The 25,010-nt window shown below is 40.7% G+C and overlaps 1 protein-coding gene across 2 annotated transcripts in view; it reads left to right on the top strand.

The window, feature by feature from the left end:
* SHANK2 (SH3 and multiple ankyrin repeat domains 2) overlaps positions 1–24,743 on the top strand; it is a 339,001-nt gene extending 314,258 nt beyond the window's left edge. The window contains exons 21-25 of one of the 2 annotated variants that reach the window (XM_068945428.1): positions 234–293; positions 529–659; positions 1,990–2,101; positions 3,218–5,630; positions 18,070–24,743. In XM_068945428.1, coding sequence (XP_068801529.1) covers positions 234–293; positions 529–659; positions 1,990–2,101; positions 3,218–5,630; positions 18,070–18,643 — 3,290 coding nt within the window. In that variant the 3' untranslated portion in view covers positions 18,644–24,743. The remainder of the gene's footprint in view (positions 1–233; positions 294–528; positions 660–1,989; positions 2,102–3,217; positions 5,631–18,069) is intronic. The other variant, XM_068945429.1, reaches the window with a different exon arrangement.
* The last annotated feature ends 267 nt before the right edge of the window (positions 24,744–25,010 follow it).

Genomic DNA, 25,010 nt, shown 5'->3' with positions numbered 1-25,010 from the left:
ACGTAACAAATGATGCAGTTACTAGTAAGGCTAATCTAATAATCTGAGAACCTGAAGGGACTAGAATGCAACTACTTGAGGAGAATAGGCATAAAAGAGCACTTCTGGAGTACTTGTTATTGTCCAAAATATCACTGAAATCCTGATGACTAAGTACAGTCTGCTTATCGCTATTTGAAACAGTGCTGTACGGATTCATTATTTCTAAAGGTCTTCTTTCCATTTCTATATAGATATTCTCCCTTCACATTTTGAAGGTTTGAAGAAGAGGATTGTTTTTCGAGTCACACTAAGTAAACATTAAATGCATGCAGGCTTAAAACTAAAGCATGCATGTTATGTAGCAGCAATAAAAAGTGCTCGGCTTGCACGACTTATGATGCTCAAGCGTTGCCTTGTTAAAATGCCAAAAAAACTTTTTCTTTGCATTTTTTTGAAAAGTAAATCTCTTCCTTTGACCTTGCAATACTTAGATTTTCAGTTTTTGGACAAATGATATTTATTTTACTGAATACTTTTGTATTACAGATAAGGTGGATGAAATAGTGCCAGTTTCCAAGCCATCAAGAATTGCAGACAATGCAACCATGGATTCAAGAGTGGCAACTATTAAACAGCGGCCTTCTAGTAGATGTTTTCCCTCAGCTACAGATATGAATGTGAGTGGTAGCTATGAAGTACTGCTTTTGCTTCTGAAACTTTGATTTAAGGGGGTACTTTGGCAATGTGCTGGGCTTAAAAACATTGGCTTATGCACTTACTTTCCTTTTCTCATCTTGTAAATTTAAGGTATGGCCTGCTCAGTATTCCTAATAATAATTTTTTAACAGAAGACACTATGTATCTCATGGTACCCCAAAGGTACCCCTATGTACCCTTTGTCATTATATCCTTATGTTTATCCTGAGACTGTCACATCTATAACATTACTGCCTCAGTGTTTCTCAAAAAGATGTGAACTTGTTTTGCCTGCAGTCTGAGCTGGTGAGGCACTAATATGATCTGAACTTGAAGATGTCAGTACAACACTAAACTCAGGTTAAAATACTTTGCTGAAAATCAAGGTACGCTAGCTCAGTTCACGCAGCCGCACAATTCCCACTAATGTGAAGGCTTCTCCTACTGCAGGGTTTCATTATTCCTGATGGCATATAAAATATCTTGATTAAATAATACATGATGATTTGTAAGGGAAGAATTGACCTTAATTCTATAGCATGTATTAAAAATTTAAACACCAAAACTCTGAAAACTGGATTCCTCAATTGCAGAATTTGCTTCTGCAGAACTTTGCATGCGGGAAAATAATTGTTCTTCCTGCAGTCTAGATTTTATTTTTCCCTTGTCTGCTTCTCTGAAATAGCACCAGTCCTGATATAAGCATTTTGCTGTCCTCAGCAGCTCAGTAAGGAAAGGGGTCTTTCAGGCATGACTGAGACTATTCTAGGATATAAGAAATTTTACTGATTGCCTGGAAGAAAGAAGGATGGCCTAGTGCAATGGGATTCAGGGGACTTTGCTCCGTGCCATGCTGCCTTCCTGTGTAGCCTTGGACCAGACACCTTGGCTCTGGGCAAGAGACCCTGAGTACGTCTGTCCTTCAAAGCGAAGAGAACTGCCGGCTTGGTGAACTTTAATACCTACGCAGTGTGTGGCGAGGTTTGGGGAAGTGAATGAAACAAAATGCAATTGCTCATGTTTCCTTTTTCTCACAGTGTATGAAATGTGCTAGAAATTAAACATATTGCCTGGTAAATAATTTCAACTAACTCCACTTCCAGCTCTTGTCATTTTATTAATATATAAACAAAGGCCAACCTTCCCTTTCTCCTCACCTCCTCCTCAAAAGGATACCAGAGTTGTCATTTTCCATTAGAATGCTAACTAAGAAAGAGGGACAGTAAAATATGACAGAAGAGTTATTTACGTGTGAGAGAGAGACTTGCACGCTCTAATGCCTGTGGGGTTTTTTTGTTTGTTTTTTTGTAGTCCATGTATGAAAGACAGGGTATTGCTGTGATGACGCCCACTGTACCAGGGAGTCCTCAAGGTCCTTTTCTGGGTATACCTCGGGGTACAATGAGAAGACAAAAATCTATAGGTAAAATGCTTCTCATGCTTAGTCTACTTGTGCATTAATTACATACTTAGAGTAACTTTGCTTCTTTCTTAAAGCTTACGTCTCCAGCGTCTTTACCTCAGTGAATGATTGCTTCATTTTTATACACAGTTGATAGAAAAAAAATGTTTTTAAGATACTGTAAAATTTCCACATTCTGCTTTCATGACATCGGGCAAATATTATGGAATTATTATTTAATTCCTTTCTTTAGAAAGTTCCCTTTAACAAGGAAAGTCAAGGAGAAGGGGAAAAGAAGATCAGTTCTAGTCCATTGTAATGCAGTACCTAGGGCAAGATGTTATTCTCTTTTTAACTTGTTATTGAGGCAAAAGCGTTATGATGCCGGCAGTTTACAAAGGCATCCTCCTTGATCAAATGGAATAAAAATCAGCTTTTTTCCATTCCAGTGATGACAATAGATGATTTTACACAAGAGGAAAAAAAAGAACAGACCAAACTTGAACTTGTTTTCCTCTTGGTAGTAATCTTTCTTAGTAGTGATATTTATCAAATTAGGAACACATTATACTTATGTAATATTAGTCATCTAAAATACCAAGATATTTTTAAGTTTGTCTATGTTAAAAGCCATATTTGTAATAATGTAATAGTATCTTATTAAATAAAATATTATGATTTTTTTCCCCAAGAGAATCTTGTCGGTCCCTTTGCTAAGCTTCAGGTGCATCTTAAAAATTTCTTATGTTTCTAAGTTGCATTATTTTATGCATTTAGAGAGTGCTAGAGCCAGTCATGAGCTGCTCTTCTGCACAGAATGTCTTCCCTGCTTGATAATTTTCAAAGAAAATGCCCTTCTTTACAGCTACCTTGACGATACATAAAACCAAAACGTTTGCCTACACATTAGTGATGGGTTTAATTAAAATTCTGTAGCATTCTTTTTAATGCTGGCAGCTAGGTCTCTGGTTCAACGAGAAAAAATGTTTATGGTAGGAATCAGCCAAAAGAGTTCTTTAATAATTTCGCATATGCTTCATGCCATGAACTGTAGCATTTTAGGTTGTATACAGAAATAGTACAATATGAGGGGTACCAGTAGAAGACAATATTTTAAATATACTTCCTGATTTTTAGGAATAACGGAGGAAGAACGGCAGTTTTTGGCTCCTCCTATGTTGAAATTTACCAGAAGTCTTTCGATGCCTGACACCTCTGAAGATATTCCACCACCACCACAGTCCTTACCCCCTTCACCACCACCACCTTCTCCGTCTCTGTACAACTCTCCCAAGTCCCCAGCATCTAGGAGCTATGGAACAATTAAACCGGCGTTTAATCAGAATTCGGGTTCAAAAATTTCTTTGATTAGGCCTGAAAACGTGGGAACAATGATACGGGACAAAGGGATCTATTACAGACGAGAACTGGACCGTTACTCGCTGGATTCGGAGGACTTGTACAGTAGGAGTGCCACATCTCAGGCAAATTTCAGGAACAAGAGAGGTCAGATGCCAGAAAACCCATATTCTGAAGTTGGGAAGATTGCAAGCAAAGCAGTTTACGTGCCAGCCAAACCAGCACGGCGGAAGGGGATGCTGGTGAAGCAGTCTAACGTTGAAGACAGTCCTGAGAAGACCTGCTCTATTCCGATTCCAACAATCATTGTGAAAGAGCCGTCCACCAGCAGTAGTGGGAAAAGCAGCCAAGGGAGCAGCATGGAAATTGATCCTCAGTCTTCAGAGCAACCTGGGCAGCTCAGACCTGATGATAATTTAGGCGTCAGCAGCCCATTTGCAGCAGCCATTGCTGGAGCGGTGAGGGACCGGGAAAAGCGGTTGGAAGCGAGGCGCAATTCTCCAGCTTTTCTTTCAACGGACTTAGGAGACGAGGATGTTGGACTAACACCGCCAACACCACGTATGAGGCAATCTAAATTTACTGATGAAGGAATGTTTAGTAACGAAGATGGTTTTCGACAGCTTATGTCACCGTCTCCGATTCCCACACCCAGAGAGTCTGAAAATCTTTTTAATAGTAGTGAAGCCAGCAATCAAAGTGATTCAAGGACATTAAACGCTTCATCCAAAACAAAAGGTACTGAAAACAGTACAGTGGCAGCTAAGTCCACGAATGCGTCCAGCTCAGATAATTATGTTCACCCGGTCACAGGAAAGCTATTAGACCCAAACTCACCGCTAGCCCTTGCTCTCTCTGCCCGGGACAGAGCCATGAAAGAGCAAACACAGCAAATTCCAGGCAAAGGAGAAGCTGGTAAAGCAGACCTTAACAAACCACTTTACATCGATACAAAGCTGCGACCCAATATTGAAACGACATTTCCTGTTACTGCTACTGTCACTAGGCAAAATACGCGTGGTCCTTTGAGAAGGCAGGAGACTGAGAACAAGTATGAAGCAGATGCAGGGAAAGAAAAGAAGGCTGAGGAGAAGAAGAACATGTTGATAAACATTGTGGATACTTCACAGCAGAAGTCAGCTGGTTTGTTAATGGTTCATACTGTGGACACAGCAAAGTCGGACGACACGCCGGAAGATGAAGAGGAGAAGAGAGCGGAAATGGAACCAAACCCTGAAAACTCCCCGCCAGAGAGACTGGAAGGGAGCGAGGACGCGGAGAGCGAGCTGAGTGTACCCGCTGCGCCGGAGCCACCAGCGTCTCCCTGCAAAACCATTGTTGCAGCGAGTTCGGTCGACGACCCTGTCATCCTGCCCTTCCGCATCCCTCCGCCACCCTTAGCGTCAGTCGATATTGATGAAGATTTTATGTTTACTGAGCCACTACCGCCCCCCTTGGAGTTCGCTAACAGCTTTGATATCCCTGACGACCGCTTGGCTCCCGGTTCAGCTCTGACAGACTTGATGAAGCAAAGAAAAAATGGAACCCCTTCACCTGCGCCATTTACCCCCAGCCAGTCAACCAACTCCTTAGACAGTAAAAAGCAAGTGGGTCTTTCAAACTGTTTGCCTGCCTCCTTCCTGCCACCCCCTGAAAGCTTTGATAACGTCACTGACTCTGGGATTGAGGAGGTAGACAGTCGAAGTAGTAGTGACCATCACTTAGAGACAACCAGCACTATCTCAACAGTGTCCAGCATCTCTACCTTGTCCTCAGAAGGTGGCGAGAACTTGGATACTTGTACAGTCTATGCAGATGGGCAAACATTTCTGGTGGACAAACCCCCAGTACCTCCTAAGCCAAAAATGAAGCCCATAATCAACAAAAGCAATGCACTTTACAAGGATGCGCTAATTGAAGAAACTGTAGACAGCTATGTTATTCCTCCTCCCGCTCCGCCCCCACCGCCGATCAGTGCACAGGCCAGTATGGCTAAAGTTGTTCCCCAAAGGACATCTAAGCTGTGGGGTGATGTGACGGAGGTGAAAAGCCCAATTCTCTCAGGCCCAAAGGCTAATGTTATTAGTGAGTTGAACTCAATACTGCAGCAAATGAACAGAGAGAAATCCTCAAAGCCAGGGGAAGGGTTGGAGTCACCTACTGGAACAAAAACTGCAAGTCTCAGTACAAGGTAAATGTAATTAACAGAATAATTTACTGTTAAAAAGTTGATTTAGTCCCCTAACTTCCCCTGTAAATTACTTAGATTAAAGAAGAACATGCCTTTTATTGTACATACTTGCTTAATGAGTAGTCTATGACAAACAGTTTCACAGAGGGGAAGAATTTCCTACATCACCAGTGTGTCCATAATTCTACATCAACTTTTTTTTGGTGGAAATTGAATCAAGAATGGTTGCCCATATGTCGGTAGCAGCTCTCTCAGTCTTTTCCAACTTGCTCTCTCAGTCTTTTCCAACTTTGAAGACAATTTCCACAAACTATGCAGTTGTTTTGGTGTGACTTACTTAGATTTATGTTTAAGTAGCACTTTTTTCTCTAATATTTCTTTCTTTTCTTTTAAAATGTAGTGATAATTTAAATTTTCTTCAGTTCCATCACTTATTTTGGCTACAAATGGGTAAAAAACTTTTTTTGTTTAGGCTTACTTCACATTCAGTGCATGAAATTATTTAATTCATGCAGATATCTCAGAAAATCTGCAATGTTATGAACTATAAAGCTACTTACCTACAATTATCAGCTAATCATTTGCTGAACTTGCTTTGCACTATTCGTGTTACTAAAATGTTAATTCATCATCTCAGCCTCTTAGTATTACGGGTTTTAAATTTTTGTTTTGTATTGTACATGTTTGTTTAGTGAATAGGCTATGATGGATGCAGTTAATTTCTCTCAACAGCACCATCACTGATAATTTAGTGCAACACATCTTTGTAGACTTGGTTTCCAAAAGGTATTTACAGAAAGTAAGTCAGAGGGTTGCAGAGAGCCACCACGTCCTGCTACAGAGGAGCAGCCGCATTGTCCTGTGTGAAACACAGGGGCTCTGACTAGAAAGGAGAAAGCTGCACTTGGAAAAATGAAAGTAACTAACAGTGGTGAAATATTCAGACCCCATGAGGTAAATGTACAGGTAATTGTGTAATCGCATTGATGTGGAATATGGATATAATTTTCTGAAATCCACAGTTGTTTAAAAAAAAGCTGATTTTGTTAGATTTATGAGAACCTAAGGTGTTTTTTTTTTGTGGCATGGAACAGTTTGGCCTTACGTATAGCAGCATGTTAGTATCCTGCACTGCAGCATTGCGAACTGTTTGCTGTGGCCTGCTCCATAGACATCAATTTTTTGCCGAAACATAGCGCTGTTTTTTAGCCTGTTTTAATTATACCATTTAAGTAAATTTTCTGAGAACTATTCTGCTGGATAGTATCTAACCCTGCCTTTGAAAAGCAAGCATAAAGAAGATGATTTGGTTTTATGGAGAGGGTGGCTCTGTTAATTGCAAATGATACCTCATTCAGATTGATCACATGGTAGTGAGATCCAAAGCCTCAGAGTCAGGTAGATGTATTATTTCCTGCAACATGTAAGTTGTTAAACTGGTGACTGGAAGGTATAGTGGTTCATACAGAATTTTTAGAATGAAGAAAGAGAAGAAAAAAGCCAAAATTCTGGAATTCCTGTCAGTGTGGCTTACTAAATGGAGTAGATATTGAGCTGCCTGTACAGGAAGAAGGCTTAGTACATTAAAAGCAATTACAATGAAAACTTTACAAGAAAAAACAATACAGACTGGCCGTTTGATGAAGACAATCTTTAAACAAAAGTTAGCCCAGCAGTGGAACCCTGTACGTTTGAGACTACCTTGGGCGATCGTAAAATCCTCAATTCTCATGCACTAAAGCTTTAGCATACATGCGACTTGTCTTGTAGATGAATCTGACAGTTTCGTTCCATACTATTTTTCTTATGTCTTTAAGAATACAAGTTTTACTTAAGCTTGATCAATCATCTTTCTTCTTAAGTCATATGAACATGTTACCTCTAACTTCGTTATGTATAAGAGTATTTATATTTTATGCTTTAGCCTGGTTGTTATTTCCAGGTTACAGCAGAGATCTTTCTCGTTCCTGTTTTATTAGGAAGTAGCTGTGAGGCAAGTAACTACAATGTACTGTAAAAAGTGCTGCATTTCTGAGAGGAAAATCAAATGTAGAAGCAAATGGAGATGCATCTCTTTTGTGAAAAGAAACTTGAACAGGTGTAAAGGCTAGAAAGAATTTCTGAAGAACTGTTGAATCACTGGAGAAAAGCAATCTGTCATGGAAACAAGACACAGGTGGTAGAAAAGCCAGCAAGGAGAGGTGTGCTGCTAGACCTTGTACTAATGAACACAGAAGGTCTAGTTGGAGACGTGAAGGTTGGGGGCAGCCTTGGCTGCAGTGACCATGAGATGGTGGAGTTCAGGATCCTGCGAGGAGGGAGCAGGGCAATAAGTAGGATTGCAACGCTGGACTTCAGGAGAGCTAACTTTGCCCTCTTCAGGGACCTACTTGGAGGAATCTCATGGGGTAGGGCCCTAGAAGGAAGGGGGGTCCAGGAGAGCTGGTACCCATTCAAGCTTGAATGCCCATTCAAGCATCATTTCCTCCAGGCTCAAGACAGGTGCATCCCTATGAGTAAAAAGTCCAGCAAAGTGGGCAGGAGACCTGCATGGATGAGCAAGGAACTACTGGCAAAACTCCAGCAGAGGAAAGAAGTGTACAGAATGTGGAAAAGGGGACAGGCCACTTGGGATGAATATGGGGATATTGTCAGAGTATGCAGGGATGCAACAAGGAAAGCTAAGGCCCACTTGGAATTAAATCTGGCAAGGGATGTCAAGGACAACAAGAAGGACTTCTTCGGTTACATCAGTAGCAAAAGGAAGACTAGGGAAAACGTGGGCCCACTGCTGAATGGGGTGGGTGCCCTGGTAACGACGGACGCAGAGAAGGCAGAGTTGCTGAATGCCTTCTTTTCTTCAGTCTTCACTGCTAAGGCCAGTCCTCAGGAATTCCAGACCCTGGGGACAAGAGAGGGAGTCTGGAGAAAGGAAGACTCTCCCTTACTCAAGGAGGATCGGGTTAGAGATCATTTGTCCAAACTTGACATCCACAAATCTGTGGGCCCCGATGGGATGCACCCACGAGTGCTGAGGGAGCTGGCGGATGTTATCGCTAGGCCACTCTCCATCCTCTTTGAAAGGTCCTGGAGAGCAGGAGAGGTGCCTGAGGACTGGAAGAAAGCCAATGTCACCCCAGTCTTCCAAAAGAGCAAGGAGGAGGAGCCAGGAAACTACAGGCCTGTCAGCCTCACCTCCATCCCTGGAAAGGTGATGGAACAGCTCCTCCTGGAGGTCCTCACTAAGCATCTGGAGGACAAGAAGGTGATCAGGAGTAGTCAGCATGGATTCACCAAAGGGAAATCATGCTTGACCAATCTGAAAGCCTTCTATGACGGAATGACTGGCTGGGTAGATGAGGGGAGAGCAGTGGATGTTGTCTCCCTGGACTTCAGCAAGGCTTTTGACACTGCCTCCCATCCCATCCTCCTAGGTAAGCTCAGGAAGCGTGGGCTAGATGAGTGGCCAGTGAGGTGGATTGAGAACTGGCTGGATGGCCGAGCTCAGAGGGTTGTGGTCAGTGGCACAGTCTAGTTGGAGGCCTGTGGCTAGTGGTGTCCCCCAGGGGTCAGTCCTGGGTCCAGTCTTGTTCAACATATTCCTCGATGACCTGGAAGAAGGGACAGAGTGCACCCTCAGCAAGTTTGCTGATGATACAGAACTGGGGGGAGTGGCTGACACACCAGAAGACTGTGCTGCCATTCAGAGGGACCTGGACAGGCTGGAGAGCTGGGCGGAGAGGAACCTCCTGAAGTTCAACAAAGGCAAGTGCAGGGTCCTGCGCCTAGGCAGGAATAACCCCATGCAGCAGTACAGGCTGGGGGTTGACCTGCTGGAAAGCAGCTCTGCCGAGAAGGACCTGGGAGTGCTGGTGGACAACAAGTTAAGCATGAGCCAGCAATGCGCCTTTATGGCCAAGAAGGCCAATGGTCTCCTGAGGTGCATTAGGCAGAGTGTTGCCAGCAGGTGGAGGGAGGTGATCCTGCCCCTCTCCTCAGCCCTGGGGAGGCCTCCCCTGGAGTACTGTGTCCATTTCTGGGCTCCCCAGTACAAGAGAGACATGGCACTCCTGGAGAGAGTCCAGCGGAGGGCTACCAAGATGATTAGAGGGCTGGAGCATCTCTCCTCTGAAGAAAGACTGCAAGAGCTGGGCCTGTTCAGCCTGGAGAAGAGAAGATGGAGAGGCGAACTCATCAACGTGTACAAGTATCTGAAGGGGGAGTGTCAAGAGGATGAGGCCAGCCTCTTCTCCGTGGTGCCCAGCGACAGGACAAGAGGCAACGGGCAGAAACTGAACCACAGGAAGTTCCATCTGAACCTGAGGACAAACTTCTTTCCTGTGAGGGTGACAGAGCACTGGCACAGGTTGCCCAGAGAGGTAGTGGAGTCTCCTTCGCTGGAGATATTTAAATACCCACCTGGATGTGATCCTGGGCAATGTGCTCTAGATGACCCTGCTTGAGCAGGGAGGTTGGACTAGATGATTTCCAGAGGTCCCCTCCAACCTTGGCCTTTCTGTGATTCTGCGAAGAGCAATCCCATATATGTTATATTTTAGAGAAAGTTAGGAGAGTTCTTTCTAACACTAGAACTTAGGATACCCAAGTGCAGAGCTTGTGAACCCCTTTTCTGTGAAGCAGCATTCGAAAGAGAGCTCAGTTTAGCTCACAGAATGCAGGAATTCTTTTGAATTAGAGAACAACTCATTAGCTCTGCTAAAGGAAAAAAATGAGTAGGCCTGTTCATATCTTTCAGCCAAAGAGAGGTAATGGAAAGTGTTATAAATAGTAACACTGTTCACAGGCTCGCTTGAGTTGTGCTCACAACGTTCAGCACTAGCAGCCTGATAAAATTAAAAATATATATTTGTTCATTGTGAAAGGTATGAAGTTATAGCCCAGATAGCATTTCTAAATATCACTAGAAGTTATTTTTGCACAGCTAGTAGTCATACAATTGTAGTTCAATCATAGCAGTTGCACTGTTAAGGCAGCCTAAAGGTGAATTAAATTGTAGATAGTTGGGTAATGGCTCACTACAGAAAACCATGAAATGTATCTTTTATGTGTTTTTTGATAAATGAGGGCTATGAAGAGATTGTTTTATAGAACTGAGCAGCAATTCCCTCTCAATTATTACATTAAAAAAGACCCTAGACCTGCTTTTTTTCTTCATAAGTTGTTTTAGAAAGAAGTCTATACTGTGTATTTATAATTTCCATTGTTCTTATGGAGACACTGAGTTTAAAGATTTTCAAATAGAGGATGGAAACGTTGGGCTGGAAACTATCTGCTTCTTGGCAGCAGTGACCGGCTGGGAAAAAGGAGAGAGGAGGATGGAAGGGGAAGGAAAAAGGGGAAGGACAAAACGAAAGGACATGCTTGCTTTATTTCTGCTAGTAAATGCATAAGTAAAAGATTTGATGAGAAGGTACCAGACCACAGCTTTTGAATTGGCATGGCCATCATTTGCTCTAAGAAATCTTGGGGTTCAGTCTTGATGGTAAAACTTTTATCTAATTTCTCTGTGTAATCTAGGTTTTAAATCAGAGGCCACAATATACAACTGTCACTTCCTTGCTTCCTCCTTTTTTGCCCAACCTTCCTTGAAGAAGAGGTCTCAGATGTTTGGGTATGGTGTCCTACCTGAGCCAGATATCAATAGCTAAAATTCTAATGATGAATTTTGATCATGATTTCCATTTCTGAATTTGCATAGGCACAGGTACAGAGCTAAAAGGAAAAAAAAAAAAAAAGCAAAAAACAGAAAACCAGTTGTTTGGAAGGTGACTCTCTGTTGTCAGAGAGTGGGATGGAAGGCATGGGAAGTGTAACGACACTATCGACTATTATGCTATAAATATAGCAGTGCCATAAATTCACTTGAAAAGCCACTGACTTTTCTATGGAGCTGATAAAAGAAATCGGGAGAAGACTAATGCAAGGTTTTAGCAGGCTAACAGACTAGTGCTTACTCTGTCTCTGAGCCAGGGAGTTGCTTAGCAACATAATGATCAGTGCAACCTGGAAGATCGACTGAATAATGTCAGCGTGATTAGCACAGAATAAACCTAGGGGCTGTGAAGGAGAAAAAAACACAGCCCCCAGTGAAAACATCATCTTTCCGCCATGGCTTCACCTGATGCAATGTACTAATAAGGTACATTGAACAATAGCTGTTACTGGTCTCACTGTCAGCATACCAAAATTATCGATAGCTTTGCCATAGGAAGAAGCAGGTTACATTTTAAATGGTGCTTCTGTTTCTCTGGCCGTGTTTGCAGACTGCTCCAGTGTCCTTTGTGGCAGGTTGGGCATCGTTCTTACTCGTGGTAAATGCTCATTATAAATGGAGTTATTGTATATAAGGAGTTGTGGAGGATGCTTAACCATGCAGGATTAAGTCCCTTAGGACAAATAATTTGTATTGTGTTGATATAGCTTATATAGTTTTAAAAATCAAGCTGTCTATGGTAAAGGTTTTTATGAATGTATGAATTTTTTTTTTAATAAATATCTGGAAAGTTCCTATTTTTCCACAACCAGGTAAGGCAGAACTGAACTTGGTAGAGAGTCCTGCATAGTGACTGATCCTACGTTTGGTTTATTGTAAGGAATCTCTGGATTTTCCGGATTATGAAACACATCTCTTGTGGGATAATTCTAACACCTTGGTTTTTTGAGTTTACTATTGTGTCCACTAGATTCATTTCATTTCGCTAATTGTTTGTCAGCCAGTTTTCACAGGATTGCTTGCTTTGTAAGTAATTTCTGCAGTGTTTCAGTCATTCCATTTTGTCATTTTTATTTGCTCTCATGACTGCTGTTGTCAGAAGAGGGTCATGCTGAAGTGCCGTGAAGTAAGTGACGACCATAAAGCATAGAATATTCTATGTTGTACGTTCTGCTTTTTTTAATGCTCACTCATTGCTATTGCATTTTAGTAATTACAGTGTTGACTTTGTAACAAAGTGGTATGTGGATTAGCTTGCCCTAATCCAGAAATGGTAGCCATTCTAAAAACCAGAAATAGGATGTAATCTCAAACTGAAATAAAAGCCACTTTTATCAGAGAAGTATCCAGCAAAGATTTTTATAAGAACAGGCACCTAGGAGTGGATTCCTGAACTAGGCTAGGCACCTGAATAAGGGGCTTCGTTTTTCAAGCATACCCAAATTCTGCAGGATTTTCGGAGGGAGGGTATGATTAGCGCAGTTTTACGTACTTTTATGAGGTTAAAAATAAAGGTAAACTAGTCCTCTAGATAATCAAGCTCTGCTGTAGCTGTAACTATTGGGTCTTTGCTCATTTTAGGCTGTGAGGTTTTTCCTCTTCCACTGCTGGCATGCCCTGATGTTTTTGCCTTCCGCTCTCCAAATGCGGACGGCCCAGCCTGCCGCAGCGACCTCCCGGTCCACTCCCCCATCAGGCCCATTCCCTTACCGCCTATTGCCAAGTCTTTCCTCCATCCACATTGAAGCTGTTATTCTTGAACAGACTTCCACAGACCTTTAATGATTATGCTTTGCTGCAGCTGATATGGTATTTCTTGCAGCAGACACTAACCATTTCTCAATTCTTCTCACTAAAATATCTCCAGTACTGCATCCTGCCAGTCATCACATCAACCCTTGTTTTCGATCTTCCTCCCAAACCAGACAACCTTCTGTCTTCCTCCCTTTCCTACTGTAAAATTTTATTTGACAACCCAGAAATACAATATAAATATTATAGGAGATAAAGACAAAATTTTGGTTTTGTATGTTCCCAGAAATCTGTAAAAACTTAATATCACACTATAGCTCTGTATATATTTCATTGGTTGCCTTTTTTGTTGAGATTTTTTTTTTCTCTAAGACAGTGAAAGAGCTTTGGTCAGAGCCAGCAAGTCTTGGCAAGTTACAGTATAGGACAGCTCTCATGAGAAGAGCCTAATGTTTTCTGAGTTTTACATGGGAAGCTCCTAGGAGCTGTTGCAGCGTGTCTTCTTTCCCTGAGCTGCCTTTGATGTTAAATTAACAGTAAATATTGATCCTGCAAATCTAATTTAAAATTTAGAAGAATTTCTTGCATTCAAGCCCGGTTAATGGCTTTTATACTTGGGGAGAGCATCATTGTGACACAGGAATTACATATTGTGATTTTAATATGAGACAACATAATAGGCATTGTAATCAATACGGTCTTACAGCAGTGCATGTTTATAAGTTACTACCATATGCTGATTCTAGTAAGATAAATTTCATGTAACATAATTATCAGTCATACTTTTCACTTTTTTAAATATACAATTCAAAATGAAATGCAGGTTTGGGGGTTTGGGCAGGTTTAACTTGGATTTAATATGTTTAGTATAACAGATGATCAAATAAGGCATAAGAAATTGCTCTTACTAAAAATTTGCAAAAACCCACAACATAACAGAAACATGTCTGCTGTCCAGCTGGCAGGTACTTGCCCCCTTATTGAACAGGATACAAATCAACCATGAAATCCTACACAGCTCTTGGTGTCAAGGGTGTAGCTGCATCGCAGATTGGATTGCAGATACTGTAAATTATAATTAGGACAGCTAGGAGTTACACAAAGGTGTGTGTTTTTCTTGAATTACAACCACAATACAGCAGTCTGGGTAACACTGGAGTTGACATGGCAAGTGAAAGAAGGGGAAAAAAAAAAGAAGGGAAAAATGAGTCCTGGGCTTTGGGCTGGAAATCTGGAAAAGCTGTTGTTGGTTCTGGCAGACTTGCGTGACCTTCAGGAGGGCTGTGTCCGTACCACAAAGGCATGTGGAGCTGGTGCCGGTGCCAGCTGAAGCATGGCACCGTGGAGCTCGGCACACACTTCCTCACACAGGCTGCTGAATAATGATGCAGGCAGCAGTGACCCCTCGCTGCTGTGGTTAGATTGGCCCCTAATCTTCCAGCTAGTTACTTTAAAGTTAGGCCTAAATAGCACTGCTGTTGCAGCAGTGGCTTTAGCGGGGACACATCAGTGGTTCGGGCCGTGTGTGTTCCCAGGTGTGCAGTCGCGTTAATGACTTTCTCAGAGAAGGCGTGTTGCTGTAGGAGTAAATTTGCTCTTGTTAGTGAAGTGCTCTGAGCTTTGTGAAATGAGGGTGCCATAAAAGGGTTAATGTTTATCATAGCTTGAGTACTGATGTGTCTATAAAGTGAGCTGATGTTTCGATCTCGTTCATCAACTCAAACAAATATTTTTCTTATCATAATTTCAGAGTTCTGTTTCATTAGTCAGTAGTCCTGAACCCATGGCTTGAAAAAAGCAAGATGCCTACAGATCTTTCAATATTGCTTGTAGCCACAAGCAGTTATTACTGTGATCCAGGCTGACAGGAAGAGCAAAGTACAATGTTGCCCGTGTTGCATTGCTCACCCAGTGCTACTGCCTGTGGGACTGAGGAGGTTAGATAACACTAGTCTAAAGAATGCTTAAAATGACAGCACACAGTTTGATTTTTGGGATTTTGTGTTAGTGGTTTAGTATGAGTTGTTTAAAGGAACAGTGACAATGGTTTCCTGGACAAGGATGTACAGGGAATCTGTGAAAGGAACGATACACAGAAGAAGCACAAAAGTAAGTTACAAAGTGGGAGGTGGACACTGAACCCAGAGTTGCTGGTCAAGTAACAGAAGTGATCTGCCTGCGTCTAGCATAATAGAGGATGAATTTTCATCATCTGTTTGGTATTGCCACAATTGATATGAATACAAACCGGTATTTTCTGATACTTGCAGTACAGGAAAGTTAAATAAAAGGTTGCCTGCAAATACAGAGGTAGGGAGAAGCCCACATTTACATAGAACTCTTCCTGCCCTTCTTGCAAAAACTAGGAGAGCATTATCCCAACCTCTTTCAAAGCACTTTTTTGTTGATTTAAAATGATATCATGCCTTATTAAGGTACACGAGACTCCTAAGGCTAAGTTAAAGTAGGTAGAAATAATTTGCTCCCCTTGGTTAGTAGCATTTAATAGTTTCTTGACACAGACTTATTTTTAAGAATGTTACCTCCCCTCCTGAAAGACAATGGGAGCCATTAAGCTCCAAACAAATCACAGGAAGCACTCAAAAACCTTGCCAAGTGTTTCCTTTCTTTGTAAAATTACAATGACATAAGTGCTAAAAGTATTGCTCCTACTGTGTTTTCAGTGAAGTACTCATATTTCAGCCCTCAAAAGGATCCCCCTGGTCCCATTGAAATATATGGAACACTTTGTGGGAAGTCAGTGGGATTGTTTGTGTGAATAACTAGCATGTATATTCTCCGGAGAGTTATTCTTAGAGCTTTTCTAATGACGGAGTGTTGGAGTTTTATTTGGAAGATACTCACTATGATACGAACGTGCTCTGAATCTCAGTGCAGCAGTGCTCGAAGTTACCTGTTGCCTAGGTTTGTGGCATTTCTTGATTTCTCTACCCTGAATTATGTGCCGAAACCCCAAGCATGGTACATGGAGCAGGTAGAAATAGGATTCATGACAGCCAGCAGCAAACCAAGGAAATGTTGAGGGAGACCTCCAGTTCAGTACTACCAGGACTTTGGAGAGTACCTGTGGCTGCAGTAAAGTTGCTATGAGAGAGAGGAGTTAATAGCTCATTATCATCGCCTCAGGTTCGCTGCCTACGTTTTTTTCTTTTTGGCAAAGGATGATTAGGGGGAGCAGGTTAGGGCAGCTGATGAGGAAGTGGGTACCACCCTCTTTTTTAGTTAAAGTTTTAACCACTACTCTGTTCAGGAAGCAGAAGACCAAATTCAAGTCACGCCTGTGGGAGTTCACAGTTGCGTTGCACTGGGGCCCCTGTTCGGTGAGACAGGCTAACCCTGCGCACAATATCCTGCTTCCTGGGGTCACAGAAGGAGGGAGCAAGGCTTCCTGATTCCCTAGGACAGGGGAACGTGAGGGGGGGTATGATCTACAAAGCATATCTAGTGGTGAGGGACATACCACAAGGAGAGCAGGTGTAGGTCTGATTCCTGCTACATGGACCCTTTTTGGTATTTCGCTTAGCAGCTGTTAACCCAAAATAGTGAAGCAGTCATTCAGGCAGACACTCTAGTTTCTTCCACAATAGCACTTTAAATATGGGGCTAGGCAGCCATACTCTTTCTTTGGCTGCCCCATAAAATCTTCTGTGCACAGTGGTGAAACTGCGTTACTAATGAAAGCATTTGTTTCTGCCATCGCAAACCAAAGGCATCTTTAGTCCTGCCAGGGGGAGGACAGGTTGGGACTGGGGACGGCCTAGCACCAAGATACAGCAGGCATTTGGTGTTCAAGTTGGAAACACAACTACGGCTTGCTCCAGATCATCTTCTGGAGCTGCTGGCATCGCTTCAGGGATGATACAGAAAGCCTGGGCTCCCTACTTAGGACTGAAAGTGCCTGAAATTAGTTAGCCGAAGGTTTCTAGTTGGTAGGATATTTTTAAAGTGAAAAACTCTGGAGTTTAAGGCACCTAAAGGTTCAGCTGGAGACCCTGAAGTAGACACACTAACTGGCAGTGTTTTCCCATGAGAGGCAGAGGCTATGAGGAGCATTTTGAGCATACTCAAGTCTTGGTCTTCTGCTTCTAAATCTGAGCAGGAAGTCTTGTGCATGCTGAGTTTGTAATCTCAAATTTCCGTTAGGCAAGAGAGAGGTGCCAGTGGCTTGATCACGACTTACAGCACCTCTGGGCATACACAGTAACTAAGATTTTGTCTCCTAACTTTTGTAGTGAAGCTACCAAAGTATAATTTCTGTGTAAAAAGCCACACGAGTCCTTTTATAAACCCTCGTCAGCAAGACTGTTTCATTTTGAAAGCGTGAGAAGGCCTGCCGAACAGAAAAGGCAATAAGAGGAGCTCTGGAGCATGTTCTGTGAGTGAATAGGAATTCAAATATACCCTAAAATTCACAAAGAGGTAGACGCCTAAGTGTCCGAAATCCAAGTTAATAACATGCTTCAAATGTTTTCCATAACTACAGTATTATTAGCTATGTTATCTTATGGTGTTTAAAACTGGTAGGCCAAAGCTGAAAGGAAGGCTCCCACCCCTCCCATTCAATGAAAGGAAGATCAACTCCTGTTTGTACTTCCTGGGCAACACAAAGGGCCTCTGTGCTCATTATACCTGGTGTTTCTCATGTAACTGAGAGTTAATTTATTGTAGCCTGTCAAAGAACATGCTCTGGAAGGTGTTTTTCTGACCTGCTCACAAACAAAGGTTTTGTTTCTAATCATGGCTTACCATTGATGATTTTTTAATGGGAGAGATTTAATGACATCTTCTGAGTAGTTTCAACCTGATACTGCTCACATGGGGGGAAAAAAAAAGAAGTGCCATGCCAAATCCACATTTACCATGTATTGATATGGATGACCTTTCAGCTGGTTGCAGATGTGTCTAATTTTTCTCGTCTGTTTACAATTTCAGGAGCACAGAAGTCATGAGTACTGTCTCAGGTACCCGAAGTACAACAATCACTTTCACTGTCCGCCCTGGAGCCAGCCAGCCGATCACACTGCAGAGCAGGTCTCCAGACTATGACAGTAGGACCTCAGGAGCAAGGCATGCTCCAAGCCCTGTGGTTTCACCTACAGAGATTAATAAAGACATCATGCCTGCTCCTCTGACTGCTTCTGCTTCAGCTTCATCTCCTTCTCCAACTCTGTCTGATGTATTTAGCCTACCCAGCCAGCCCCCCTCTGGGGACTTATTTGGCTTGACCACAGGGCGCAGCAGGTCTCCTTCTCCCTCAATATTACAACAGCCAATCTCAAATAAGCCTTTTACAACTAAGCCTGTCCACCTGTGGACTAAACCAGATGTGGCAGATTGGTTGGAAAGTCTAAACTTAGGTGAACATAAAGAAACATTTATGGACAATGAAATAGATGGCACTCATTTACCAAATCTACAAAAGGAAGATCTGATAGACCTTGGAGTGACTAGAGTTGGGCACAGAATGAACATAGAAAGAGCTCTGAAACAGCTGCTGGACAGATAAGAATAGCTATTTTGCCTCACAAACTTCTGTTGATAACTAGAGATGGGCTGGTACTGAAATACCCCAAATGCCTTGTCTGTCTGCGAGTGCCAGCCAAATTAGGGTGGGGGAGGGGGGTGCTTAATTTCTGGTACTCAGGTAATGCAGACTGTATGCTACATGCCCAAACATAAATCTAAACATGTTACGTGAGTGGGGCCATTCTATTTCAAAGTTGTGGGGAGATGAGAGAGAGAGAGAAAAAAAGTTGTTAACTTCAAAAATATTATCATCTATTGATAACGCCCTTCTGCTGGAACCATTGCATATCAATTTTCTTTCCATTTAGAACTGCAAGCATTTCACTTTTTAAATTCAAAAGCACTATATTCACTTCTTGACGTTCATTCAGTCTCCTAACAGGTTTCCTTCCCAAACCTTTAATTCATTTTAGGAGGAGAGACACAAGCTTCGTTACCTTTTTAAACCATTTTTGTTAGTATTAGAGGCGCAATTTTAAGGCAGGTACAGAAGTTCACATTACTGTTTTTCAACTAGTTTAGCTCTCTGATTTATTAGCAGTGAAGCTGGTTGTTTTGCTGGAATTAGTTCAAAGGTAACCTTGCTCTGTTTTACTTGGTATTTCTTTATTTCTGCAGTTATATTTAGTGCTCTTCCAAGGTGGCAGAACAAGTTCAATAACATGCTCCATTGACTTGACCTGTAAGACGATGCAGAGTTGCATAAAAACTGAGAAAGACCGCTCCCTTAGAGGTACAACAAAATGAAGCTAGTTTGAACCTGAGACCCCCAGTTTTCAACCAGCTGAACTACTGCGAAGGCGCAACGTGAACTCTACAAGCCAGAAACAATTTGGGTTTATGTACAGATGCATCTTTTAGACTTCACAGTCAGATACTCAAATATGCTGAACCCCGAGAGAGACTGCTTAATTCAGTGAGTCGTAAGTGCTTAGCCATTTTAAACATCAGGTCAAGAAGAAATGAAAAGATAGATGAATGTTCCCATTGAAATCCATGGGAAGGTTGCCAGTATTTTCAATAAGAGAGGGATATCGGCCTGTTAGTGGAAGTGGAAATGTTTCAGGTTTTAAAAAAAAAAAAAAAAAAACAGAAAAAGGTAGAAAAAGCTAATACGAAGGTGGAAAGAGGTCTGCAGTGTCTCAGAATGCAAGTGTGCCAAGGGCCAGGAGAATTGGGTAGGTATCCAGTTTCTCATTTTTGTCATTTTTAACATATACTGGCTTCTTGTCAAGGCCAGCAAACTGAGCGCTCAGCAGGGAGCTGGCGGCTTCCCCCCGACCTGCCGTGATTTCTTTGCGCAGCTGCGGCGAGGTGCGGGGAGAGGTGCGCCCACCCTGCCACGGAGTGGGCAGACAGGGCTCCGCGTGGACCCGGCCGCTCCGCAAGCGGCTGCCAGAGCCTGCCCTTTCCCGAGACTTCAGCCAGCAGGGGGGAAACGCACAGATTTTTTTTTTTAATCTGACTTTTTTTTTTTTTTTTTTTAAGTTAACAAGTCTCTCTCTGCATGTTTGACCTCCCCTTGTAATTAACACCTTTAAATATCTGTGAGTTTTGTAGGTCTTAATATTAACATAATATTCAACATGTTCCAGGTGGGTAAGTGGTGCGTGGACGGCTAGACTGCCTACTTACCGTACTTTCAGGTTCCCTTACATTTTGCAAGGTACCTGAACTTTCTTTCCTTGCTATGGTCCTTGATATGGTCCAGCCTATCTCTAATTTTTTATTGTGATTATTTTTTGCTCACAAACAAGTGTCTAATTAGGTCTGCAACAGCCCTAGTATGAGTACATAAGGTTTAGCATTTTAAATATCTTTCTTTACTGCAAGTTTAAATAGTTGTACAGATAGTTTATAAGCACAATATTTTAAGAAAATAAGTGGCTGGTCTACTGGGCAGCCTTTGTGCCACTTCAGTGCTAGAAAGTTAAAACAACAAAAAACTTTTGTGGTTTAATACTATTTCTGTGGAATAATTATAAAGTCTTGACCTTTTTAAAATTCAACCTCATTTGGATGCATCTGAACCAGCAGAGCTGTGTTATATTTTCTATCTTTGCTAGAACTTCTACAAAGGAGGATGACTATTTCTTCAAAAGTGGTTATAGTTACCAACGCATTGGATACGCATAAAAAGCAACATATTTAGCCTCCTGCCCCCTTTATGGAACAACAAATCTTTTGACTTAAGATCTGTTACTACGCTATATTTGTATTTGAAAGTTCCAAGTAACCTTGTAATAAAAACCAAGTATTAAGGCATTCTACTTCCAAGAGTACTGAATTTTTCCACAGTTGTTGTAGAAAATGGCAGTCTCATTCAGATAGTCGATACAGGCAACTTGAGGCCATCTTTAAGACGTGTAAAAATGGTAATTTAGCCATCGTTGTCTTCCATTTGGTGATATGACAGAATTCAGTAAATAAACCACTAATGCCATGCTCTCTCTTTTTTTTTTATTTTGTTTCATTTTGTTTCTTTGGGTACGGTTGATATTACCTCTATAATATGTGCCAGGAAATACATTAGAAAATATGGTAGTAAAAGAAAATGTAGAAGTTGACTTTTAAGCTGCTTTTTAATCACAACCTTACTGTTGAATTTAAGTTTAATGAGTGCTGACATACACAGTAAATTACAGTTGATGGTAATCCCTTTCTTAAACAGGTATGTTTCGTGCTCCTGTATTTTTTTTCAGGTACGGAAAGAATAGGTACTATACAATTCGTAGAAAAGAGATTTAAAACATTGAAGAGCTAATGAAATAAATAGTTTATTTTTACATTGTGGCTTACAAGCTGAACATAACGAGGCCTGAAAGGACCTACTTTTACCAATAAAATACACCTCTGCCAAGATGAATTGGTCTCTAGCTCTGTTTGATGATGTTGCTGCAGAAAGCAATAGTAACAGATACAACGTTGCCTCCGAGTATTTTCATCAGTCTGGAAACGTTTTGGGGGGGGGGGGGGGGAGAGAGAGAGAGAAGACCCTATTATTTCATGCTAGTATGATAGTGAAAAACAAGCTGTTAGAGATCTATGAAATACGTTATGATATTCTGGGTTTTAGGATCAACTTTTGTTTATATACTGTAATTTAAATAAATTGCATTTACATGCCTAGTTTCTGTAATATTTGTGTATACAATACCAAAATCTTACAAGATGTAAATTGTGTATAACTGCACAGACTCCTTTTCCTGGGTGTCTGAGAACATTTTAAGTTTAATTCATATATTATAAAATGACTAGATGTGACTGTTGATTTACAGAATTTACATATCACAAAAGTTAATTATTTGTGGTACTTAAGTTAATAAAAATAGTGATTTTTTTTTTTTCTCCGTTCTTAAAAAGCATTACCCAGTTGATCTGGCGATGATTATGTGTATGAGCCACAAATATTGATAATTTTTCCATTACATTTTTTCTTTTTTTTCTAGATATTAATATGTTTCGCGCTATAGTTTGTGTAACAACTTGTGTTCACGTTATCTATGTTGCTGTAATTTTTGTGCTTTAATTCCTCTTATTTCAACTGATTAAAAAATCAAGCTCCTGTAACTTGCACTTTTCCCCAATCCTTAATACTCTTGTATGGCAACCAAAATTACTGTAAGAAATAAATATAATATTGCACTAAGGTTGTGGTTCTGATTGCAAACAGAGAACACTGTCTGAATTTTTATTAAAAACAGCAACAACAAAAAAAAGTTGCCAAACTTGCAATCTAATGTATTAAAGAGTATAAAATGCTTTAACAAAGCATAGATAGAATTAAGGCAAAATAACTGATGTACTGTTGGGAAAAATATTTGCTTATTTATTTATTCTTTTTTTGGTTAAAGCATCCTTTATGCTGAACATATTAGTTCATTTACTGAATTTCAGATTCATATGTGAAATTTGAAAAGAAAAAAAATTCAGCCAAGAGGTAGAAAATATGTTTCTATTTGTATTGAGGTGGATTTCAAATAATCATCACTTTTTTGTCTTGGCTGAGAGTGAGGGCGGGGGGGGGGGGGAATGCATGCTCTCAACTTACTACTACTGCTGCTCATACAAGGCACTCAGTTGTGGATTTATTCTGCAATTCAAATGAGGCACTGAGAAGTCAGGGGGAGTGGGGGGGGGGTGACAAGTTTTTGTAGGAAAGAGCTGGTTTACAGAGAGAAGAGAACAGCACTCCTTATCAGAACTTGTGCATCTTGTGACTAAAAATGTACCAGCAAGGTGTATCTGTACTGTGAATAAAAGAGGCTTAAAATGGAGCGAAAAAGCAAAAAGGAAACATTTCACATTTCTTTGGCCTAATCTAAAAATTTGTTTTTCTATCTTAAAATGGTGATGAATAAGTTTTTTTTTTTTAATTTTTGTTTTTTAAGATACTGGAATAAATGCCTGGAACTGTTACCATTTTGCCATTTTGTTTCCTATGTTCCTTAACTAGTATTCTCTTCCTCAGATGTTCTAGCTCATGTTTTTTGTAGTTACCTTTTACTTCTTTCGTATTTTTTCCAATAAGAATTACTTGGCAGCTTTGTTTTGACAAGAAAGATATCAGAAAAATTAGTTTTCATTTTTGTTCAGGTGTTGTGGTAATCCAGTGATTAAGATCTGTGTGTCCAAACAAGTCAGTCAGGTATTTACAGTGCAAAACAAAGAATGCTTTACCGTTGTCAGTGCTCTTCAAGGGAATCAGAAGATTTGCTCGTTGCTGTTACGGTGTACATTGTATCAATGTGTTGTGTTGTGTCTTGTTCGTGTTTGTCTGTATTTTTCCTGCATTTTGTGGTCTTTCATTCTTTTTGTACAAAACCATGAAATGAATAGTAGCTGTGACAGGACATCCACAATAGCATGAGTGTAACCATACTTCAGAACCTATTGTTTAAAAAAAAATAATGTGCCTTAAAATTTTCAACTTGGATACAACTATACTGTATTTAACACAAAGAGCTTTATCTTCGGGGTATTGTTACAGTCCCCGTCAAAGGAGTTTGTAGGGTTTTTTTTTTTTTTTTTTCCTGAAGTGAGAAGTCCGTATCACTACATAAGCAAAAATGGTTATAAAAACTGAAATGATTTACATATTATTTAGAAACGTTTTCTGCAGCATGAGACTATTTTGAAGTGATTTAATCAAATCAGGTAAACTAAGGGAAAAAAATGGAATGAGACTGGGTTTTTTTTGTTGTTGTTGAATTTACCACCATAAGTAAGTATATGCTCAGTTATTTAGTTGACATGTACTGTATTTCAAAGACAAGGTAGCAGTGATAAAGCAAGCTGACGAACTTGTTTTATAATGCTGACATCTAGTGGAATTTGGTGGACATCATAGTCACAGAGCAATACAAGATCTTTGAAAATATGTATTTATTTTAAAGACAGTCATTCTTTCTACAAGAGGTCATTTTAGCAAACTTTTTACTATTGCAAGTTGGCCTGAATATTTAAGCCAGAAAGAAAGGCTGATTGTGTAATTATACAAAATAGATAATGAATGAGAAATCTTTAAAGAACTGTAATGTGTTTTCTAGTTTATACGTGATTATGTTTTATTAATTTTAATGTTTTAAATGTCACCATCCCCACGAGCTTTCATCTGCATCAAGCATGTTTTTATGAGTACACAGGTTTTTGTCTGCACTGCTGCAAACCTTGGACTGTTGTGAACAATTCCAGTCAAACATTACAATCTGCTTAGCAGCGGGTAGTTCAAATCCAAGCTGCAGATGAGTGCAAGGTATTTAGATTAGGAATTAGTTCAGTACAGCTGGTAGATTATTTCTCAGATCTACACGCAGAACTGACGTTTGATTTTTGAAGTAAAATCGAAGTTTTCCGCAGGACTAATGTTAGAAGAAATACATGCACGTGTGTGTGAGTTCTTGTACACTTTTAATGTAAAGGTTCCTGGACAGCCTTAGAAATTAATGTACAAATAGGAGACCAGTGTTGCATGTGCTTAAAAATGTATTGGAATAAATGTTGCTGTGTACCTTTTGCTTTGAAAATCTGAAGAGAATACAATATACAGAAATCTCAAAATATAATTCATGTTTTAATCAGTTATTTTCCACTGATATTTTTGCATTATCTGATTGTCTCTAATCTCCTGGCTTGCTTATTTACCTAAGAGTAATTTAAAGCAATTCCTTATAATTTCTGAAAGAAAATGTGGGAATAGCTGAAACTGCGGTTTTGCGGAGATGATAACCTCTGTGCTGCACGGACTTGAGAAACCTGAGATTCATCCTCTTAGGGATGTTGTTCTTCAAGAACACTCCTGAGGGAAACACAGCCTCCTTACCAGGAGGCGAAGAATTACTTCACAG

This window comes from Struthio camelus, chromosome 5 (genome assembly GCF_040807025.1).
Source record: "Struthio camelus isolate bStrCam1 chromosome 5, bStrCam1.hap1, whole genome shotgun sequence".
NCBI lineage: Eukaryota > Metazoa > Chordata > Aves > Struthioniformes > Struthionidae > Struthio > Struthio camelus.
Note: the sequence above shows the minus strand (reverse complement) of the source record. Positions and strands in the feature narration are given on the sequence as shown.